Genomic DNA, 8,110 nt, shown 5'->3' with positions numbered 1-8,110 from the left:
AGACACGTCGAAGATGCAGTTCTTGCACTTCTGGCTCTTCCTGGCCATCTACCTGGCTGCCCTCCTCAGCAATGGCCTCATCATCACTGTCATAGCCTGCGACCAACACCTCCACACCCCCATGTACTACTTCCTCCTCAACCTCTCTGTTCTTGACCTGGCCTCCATCTCTACCACTGTGCCCAAATCCATGGCCAATTCCATCTGGGGCAACAGGGCCATTTCCTACTTGGGATGTGCTGCCCAGCTTTTTCTGTTTTCCTTCTTGCTCCCAGCAGAGTGTTGTCTTCTGACGGTCATGGCCTATGACCGCTGCGTTGCCATCTGCAGACCCTTGCACTACGGGACCCTCCTGGGCAGCAGAGCTTGTGTCCACATGGCAGCAGCTGCCTGGGGCAGTGCTTTGCTCAATTCTCTCCTGCACACTGTCAATACATTTTCCATACCCCTCTGCAAGGGCAATGCTCTGGACCAGTTCTTCTGTGAAATCCCACAGATCCTCAAGCTCTCCTGCTCACACTCCTACCTCAGGGAAGTTGGGCTTCTTGGGGTTAGTGTTTCTTTAGCTTCAGGGTGTTTTGTTTTCATTGTGCTGTCCTATGTGCAGATCTTCAGGGCCGTGCTGAGGATCCCCTCTGAGCAGGGACGGCACAAAGTCTTTTCCACGTGCCTCCCTCACCTGGTCATGGTCTCTCTGTTTAACAGCACTGCAGTGTTTGCCTACCTGAAGCCTCCTTCCATCTCCTCGCCATCCCTGAACCTGGTAGTGTCATTCCTCTACTCAGTGGTTCCTCCGGCAGTGAACCCCCTCATCTACAGCATGAGGAACCAGGAGCTCAAAGATGCCCTGAAGAAGCTCATTCAATCAGGATTCTTTCAGAAGCAATAAGCTCCCCATGTCTCTTCACAAGTGATTTCCAATGTATCTAGGAGACCTCCTGTTCTTTGGGCATTTTATCTGTGACAATTCTATTTCTCCAGGAATGTCTGCATTCTCCCCACTTCTCCTGAGGCATGAATGAAGTCTGATGACCCAAGGGTCTTTAGACATTGGTGTGGCATGTAGGTACAGGTGGCCTCCCTGTTGAAACCTCTCTAATAAAAGGGGATTTTGTCAATGCCAGTGTCTGGACTTTGGGCTCTTTTCCAAAAGCTGAGATCAGGGAGATGCTACATAATTTTCTTCCCAAGGCCGTGCTACTGTGCAAGGGTTCTCCATGGGATGAGGGGAGGTGGGCATGGGGCAATGTTTGTGGAAATGGCCTGTCCTGTGTCTCCAACGGTGAGTACCCAGTTCCAATGGAAATGGTGAATGACAAGTAGGGAAATCCCTGCACAGTCTCCTCGTGGCTTTCAGGTGCCACAACACACTTGCCCTGCAGAGTAGCATTGCCACTTCATGGTCTGGTGGGGAGCATGGGGAGGGAGAAAGAGAGACCAGACAGGCCAGCATGGCTGGGGCAGCAGGAGCAGCCTGAGGAGCCCCTTGGCCAGGAGTCTTGTGCTGGGGAGAGGGGCTGGCTCAGAGGGACATGCAATAGTTTTCAATAAGCATCTCTTAGAGACAAGAGGAGGGGACCGTGGGAGACACTGGTCTCTGTCTCCTCATGCTGTGGCTGGCCCTCAGCCCTGGGGCTGATGGGGAAGGCTGAGACCTCTCTCTGCTCCCCAGGAGCTCCTGTGCCCTTCATAGGGTCTGGGGCTGTGGGATGAGTGTTCAGAGTTCTAAAGCAGCCAATGGAGGGCAATTCTATGGGGACTATTCTCCTACACTGGGATGGTGAGAATGCAGGGGAGGTGGAGAAAGCTGGGGAAGGGCTGGCTTGGGCTGGGCAGGAAAGTGTCTGGGAGAGGAAAACACCCATGTAGAGCTCAGCTGTTTCAGTGTGCAGAGTGAGGACACCTAGGAGGGTGTGCGTGGTGCAGAGCCAGATGACACAGTGAAGGAAGCAAAGCATGAAATGTGCAGAAGAGAGAGGCCCGACCTGTGCCATGTTCCCTGGGCACCCCATGGAAGCTGTCCCAGCACATTTTTCCCTGACCATCCCCCACACTCCAGCACTTCCCATCTGTGGATAAAAGGGAGAAAATAACATGGAATAGCTCATGGATCAAGACAGAGACAGAGAGGTCAGTCACCATTTACTGTCACTGGCAAAGAAGAGTTAACCTGGGGAAAGGCAATTTCATTTATTGCCAGTTAAAATAGACTTGGATGGTGACAAATTATGTGTCATGTTTTAACCCCAACAACACTACAAACAATGTCCCATCCCCAGTCTTTTTTCGCCAGCTCAATTTACTCCACCGTTCCCAATGCTTCAACCCACGGTGACTGTGAGAGGTGCAGGCAGGATGGTGAATGTGGGGTTACTGTCAGTGCAGAGCATCTCTGCCACTTTTTCTTCCTCACATTTTTTCCATTCTGAAGCACGGGTCCTCTGCACAGGATCCCACTGGATTTCAGGTCACGGCTATGTGTTGTGCTTTTCTTCCAATCTTATTTTTCTCATTTAAACTCACAAAATTGCAGACACGTTGCGTTTGGAAGGGACTTCTGGAGTTCAACTCCCCAGCTCAGGCAAGGTAAGCTAAAGCAGGTTTCTCAGCACCTTGTCTAGGTGGGTTTGGTGTACCTCCATGGATGGAGGCTCCGCAACCTCTCTGAGTAACCTGTTCCAGTGTTTGATCACCCTCACAGTGATAAAGTTTTTTCTGGACTTCAGATGGAATGTCATGTGTTTTTTTCTGTGTCCATCACCCCTTGTCGTCTCAGAGGGAACTACTGAGAAGAGTTTGGCTCCCTTGTCTTCATTCCTTCCCATCAGGTGTTTATACACACTAGTAAGGTCCCTCAGAGCAATTTTTTGCTCCAGACTCAGCAGTCCCAGTTCTCTCAGCCTTTCCCTCTATGAAAGACGCTGCTGTCCCTTAACGCACCTTATGGCTTTTTGCTGGACTTGCTTTTTTTAGGTCAACAACTTTATTTAACTAAGAAGCCTAGCACTGGACACATCACTCCAGAGATGTCCTCACCAGTGCTGACTAGAGGGGAAGGGTCACCCCACTCTATCTGCTGGCAATGTGTTTCCTAATGCAGCCCAGGAGGATGTTGACCTCTTCCAGGAGGGTGCATTGATAATGCCTGCTCAGGTTGCTGTTCTCCGGGACCCAAAGGTCCTTCTCCGAGGTGCTATCTCGCCATTCAGTCTCCAGCATGATGTGGACAGTGTGGCTGGGTCACATGCTGTCCTCCCCCAGGGACTCCCTCAGTGGCAGCTGATCCATGGAGATCAGCTCCATCTCTCTCACAAGTCCCACAGTGCTGCAGAGTCACCTGGGACAGCAAAGCCCGCTCCTGCCAGGGCTGCCCAGCCCAGACCTGTTTCTCTCTGGCCTTGAGGTCTGCAGCTTTTGCTCTCGTTGTGGGAACCTCATTCTTCATTGTGTTGCCACCTGCCATCCACTCCAGCATGCTCTGCTGTGGAGCAAAGCCTTTCACACAAGGGGTCACATCTCTGGGTAAGGTTTCCATGTGTAAATTCTACCCTTGGCGCTGGTGCCACAGCTAAAGAGCTGCAGCCCAGATGTGCATCAAAGCCCATGGCCTGGGGTGCAGGAAGAGCCATCACAGAGCTGTGACCAGTGGAACAAGAGCTGAGGTGGGGCAGGACAACTCCCATGGCTCTTGTGATGGATAGAGATACAACATCCTTAGGAGAGACCGTCAGGGGAAATGAGGAGCCAGGGATGCGCTGGGTGATTTCAGGGCAGTTCAGATACATGCAGCTCCTCCATGGGACAGGCAACAGGTTAAGTGGGAGCTGCTGTGTGGGTCGAAGGAGAGGCTAGAAAGAAGGAGACTGTGGTAGGAGTTCTGTATGCTTTGACCAAACCCAGAAACAGAGCACTCACAAATTCACTTGCCCACTCTCCCACTACATCCCCAGCAGGGCAGGGAAGAAAATCAGAAGCACAAAATTAAAAAAATTTGAAAAGGAGAAGCAAAAGCTGAGCGAGCCAGCAAAGCAAAATGAGTAATTCATTCCCTCACTGCCATGGGTAGGCAGTGGTTTAGCCATTGCCAGGAAAGCAGGGCTTCATCATGTGTGTCAGGGACTCGGGACGACAAACACCATGATCATAAATGTTCCCCCTTCCTCCGTCTTTCCATGAGGTTTTTTTGGCTAAGCATGACATCATGTGGAATGGAATATCCCTTTGGTCATTTAGGGTCAGCTGTCCCAGCTGTGCCCCTGCCAACTTCTTGTGTACCTCCAGCCTACTTGCTGGGCGGGCAGAGTGTGAGGAAGAGGAAGCTTTCATGCTTTACAGCGACTGCTCAGCAGTGTCTGAAGCGCTGGTGTGTTACCAGTGCTGCTTTAGTTACAAATCCAAAGCTGATCACCACATGGTCTGCTGTGAAGAGAACTAACTGCATCCCAGTTGGATCCAGGGTGAGGAGTTAGCAATGTCATATTTAAATAACCTGAGGAAATCTGTGAATCTCAACTACTAGCTCTGATGGGGGACTCCTCAGTCTCCTCAGTATTCACTGGCCAAGTGAGACAGCAGGATGCAAACAATCCAGGAGGTTTCTTGTGATCTTTGTGGAAAAGTTCTTAGCACAGCTCCAAAATGGGCCACAAAGTCTGATGCTCACCTGCACGTGATACTGCCAAAAGAGGATGAGCTGGTCAGGGGTGTGAAGACCAGCATCAGCCTTGGCCATAGCGACCATGAAATTGTGGTCTCTCGGATCCCCAGCTAGGTGGAAGAGAGCAGAAGAGCATAGACCCTGGACATCAAGGAATGAGATGTAGACCTACTGAGCGCACTGGCAAGTGGGATCCCATGCGTGCAGTGTCAGGGCCCTGAGAACATCTGTAGGCCTTCATGGCCCTGACCAGCCTCAACATGTGTACTGGCCTCCAAACACAGCCATAGACACAGCTTTGCCTGTCCATGGACTTCCTTGACTTGGGCTTGCAGACTCACTTCCCAGCTTCATTCTTGATCAGATATACAGGGAAATGACACTGTGGACCTCCAAGTGCCAGATTCCAGATGATTCACAGAGGCCTCAGGCCTTTCTGCTTCCTTTCTTCCCACTGCTTGGTCTGCTTTTGGGAGGAGAGGAACAGGTGAGCTTTCTGGGTGCCAATGATTGAAAGTTGAGGGCACAACCATCACACGTGAAGTGACCTAAAGGCTGTGCTAGTTCCAAACTCTCATCTTCAGCTCCTTTCTTTGATGCCTTAAATCTTCCACAAAAGCCCCTTCCGCCTTGTTCTCCTTTTGCAATTAAGTTGCAGGCACCCAAGGAAGAGCCTTGTTTTCATTTCTGGTATCAGCCTAAAGCATGCCATGGTGGGGAGATCCCAGGAAGCTTGTAGAAGGTGAATGTTCCCAGGAATCCCAGGAGGCCTGCCATACCAATAGCTGTGTTCAGGGAGCTGCTCAAATGCATCATCTCCATTTCTGTAATGGGCTTTTAGATGCCTGGTTCATGTATGAACTCCCCCAGTGGATGCTGATAGTTGCTGCGCAAGCTGCTCTGAACTCAGAGCTGGCCCTGCTTTCAGCTGAGCACTGGATTTGAGAAGTCCTTAACTCCGTTCCACTCTGAGTATTCCTGTGACATAGAAGCCCTCACCTCCAGCTTAATCCCTTCTTTTAGAGCATGTAGAAAGGCACAGTCATGGAAGTGTTTGGGGAGGAGACTGTTGGGGGCTTCTAGTGCAGCCTCCAGTTGGGCTGTGACATTGCAGAGGTGAAACATGAAGAGCTCGAAAGGTAGAGATCACAGCAATGCTCCTCTTGGTCTATTCTTTTTTTCCTAAGGCTCAAGCTAAATCTCCCAAGAGGCACTTTGTGGCTGTTGCTTCTGTCATATCATTGGCCGCTGCAGAAGAGAGCTTGGCTCTATCATCTCTCCAGGGAGTCATGTGGCCATATCCGTAGGTGTCTCAGGGTCCCCATGGACAGAATTTACAACAGTCCAGCTTTGAAAGTACGTGTACTGACGGTCATGCTGAGTCACGGTGTTTCTAATATGACCGTAATTAAGCAGCTGCAGATAAGAAAAGAGTGCCAGTGTTCACGGAGTTCTAATCAAGGTAGAAAGCACCATGGTAATCATTGGAGAAAGAAGGGTCCAAACTCAGCAAATGCAATCAGCTCAGTTGGGAAATTGTAAAGGAGACTTGAATTTTTTCTTTTCTTTTACAATAGAAGGCTAAGTGATGGTTAAAGAGTAGGACTGGAGAGGTGGGAAGAGTGAAAAGGGAATGAAAGGGGAAGCAAAGGAAATCATCAGGACTGTTTTGAGGTTACCTGTCAAGCAGCCTTTCATCTGAGCAACACTGCCTGGAGCAGGACAAGAAAGCTGCAGCTGGTCTGGATATACTAACTTCTGACTTGGTCGTGGGGAGCTTGAGAACTTTCCCTACTGTTCTTAAGAGAAGACCAATAGGGGAAGGAACCCCAACATCATTTAGGTTTCCCATCTCCTTCATGGGAGTTGAGGAGCTCCATGCTCTGTCTTCATGCTCACATCAGAACCAGCTGTGGAGTCAGATCATGTTGCTCAAGGCTTGATTCACTGGTAGCTGGATAGCTTCCATAGACAGAGATGGCACAACGCCTCTGGAAGACCTGCTGCAATGCTTGGATGCCCTCATGGAGATAAATATTATCCTTATCTTTATCCTGAACCTGCCTTAGTTCCACAAGTTACTATTGTCTGTTATCCTCCTGCCAAGCACCACCATGACAAGACTGGCTCCATCTTCCTGAAATCTTCCCCATGGTGACAGACAGGTCGCTCTGAAATTCTTGAGACCTTCCATTCTCCAGGCTAAAAAAGGCCCTCACCCTCAGTTTCTCCTCCCAGAAAAGTGCTTCAGCCCCTGAGCACCTTGGCGGCCGTGCACTGAACTCACTCCCAGCTATCAAGAACTTCCCTGCTGTGGTGGGTTGACTCTGGCCAATAGCCTAGCAGCCACTCAGTTGCTCACTCTTTCCTTCCCTTCCCCAGTGCGACAGGCCAGAGAAGAGGAAGAAATAAAGTGTGAAAAGTTTCAGGTCAAGATAATAATACTTTAATAGGGGAAGAAAAAAGCCTAAAAAGACCTCGCCATGTGAGAAAAAGACCATCCTTCACCACCTCCCACAAGCAGACTGATGCTCTTCCACTCTCCGAGCAGCAGATTCCTTGAACACTAAAAACCTCCACATCCTTCTTCCTCTGTCCCAAGTTTTTATTCCTCAGCGTGAGGCCATACAGTATGGAATATCCTTATGGTCAGTTTTGATCAGTGGTCCTTGCTGTGTCCCCTCTCAACTTCTTTCCAGCTGCCCACTTACTCACTGGGAGGGAGCAGAATGAGAAACCGAGCAGGCCTTGACACTGGACAGACATGGAAGAGCAATAGCCAAGACACTGACGTGGTACGAGCACTGACTTTTCTTGACTCCAACAGGTGTAGGAAATGGCCATCCTTCAGGACATCTGCTTGTCTGGTCCAGAAGAGAAGCCATGCTGGGCTGGCCTTTATATCTTAGGATAGTAAGACCTGCAGCCCATGGAGGACCACAGTGGAGCAGGCTCCTAGCAGGAACTGCTGCCCATGGAGAAAAGCCCATACAGGAGCAGGTTTTCTGGCAGGAAAAAGCCCATGAAGGACCAGGTTTTCTGGCAGGGGACCCACGCTGGAGCAGTCATTCCTGAAGGAGTGTACCCTGTGGAAAGGATCCACTATGGAGCAGTTTGTGGAGAACTTCAGCCGGTGGGAAGGACCCACAATGGAGAATTTCAGAAACAGAGAGTTATGAACGGACTGCACCTCCCATTCCACATCCTCCCTATGACACTTTGGTGTTAGCAGTTAAGAGTGAAGTTGAGCTTGGGAAGAAATACGTGAGGAGTCAAGGATAATTCCCTCTGCTGCCCCACAATGCCCCAGTATGTCCCACTGACTTCCAGGTAGGGTATGATTCCTTCACCACTGCTCTCTCAGCCTGATGGTCCAACTGTTTTTTAACCCTTTCTTTGTCAACCCATCCAGACTGTAATGGCCTAACCTGGGAAAAAGGACATTGAGGGAGA

The 8,110-nt window shown here is 50.2% G+C and overlaps 1 protein-coding gene across 1 annotated transcript; it reads left to right on the top strand.

The window, feature by feature from the left end:
• Window positions 1-298: 298 nt before the first annotated feature.
• LOC142359063 (olfactory receptor 14J1-like) lies at window positions 299-889 on the top strand. The gene has a single exon (XM_075411911.1). The coding sequence runs from the start codon at window positions 299-301 to the stop codon at window positions 887-889; it is 591 nt and encodes a 196-aa protein (XP_075268026.1).
• The last annotated feature ends 7,221 nt before the right edge of the window (window positions 890-8,110 follow it).

Source organism: Opisthocomus hoazin, unplaced genomic scaffold (genome assembly GCF_030867145.1).
Source record: "Opisthocomus hoazin isolate bOpiHoa1 unplaced genomic scaffold, bOpiHoa1.hap1 HAP1_SCAFFOLD_15, whole genome shotgun sequence".
Taxonomy (NCBI): domain Eukaryota; kingdom Metazoa; phylum Chordata; class Aves; order Opisthocomiformes; family Opisthocomidae; genus Opisthocomus; species Opisthocomus hoazin.
Note: the sequence above shows the minus strand (reverse complement) of the source record. Positions and strands in the feature narration are given on the sequence as shown.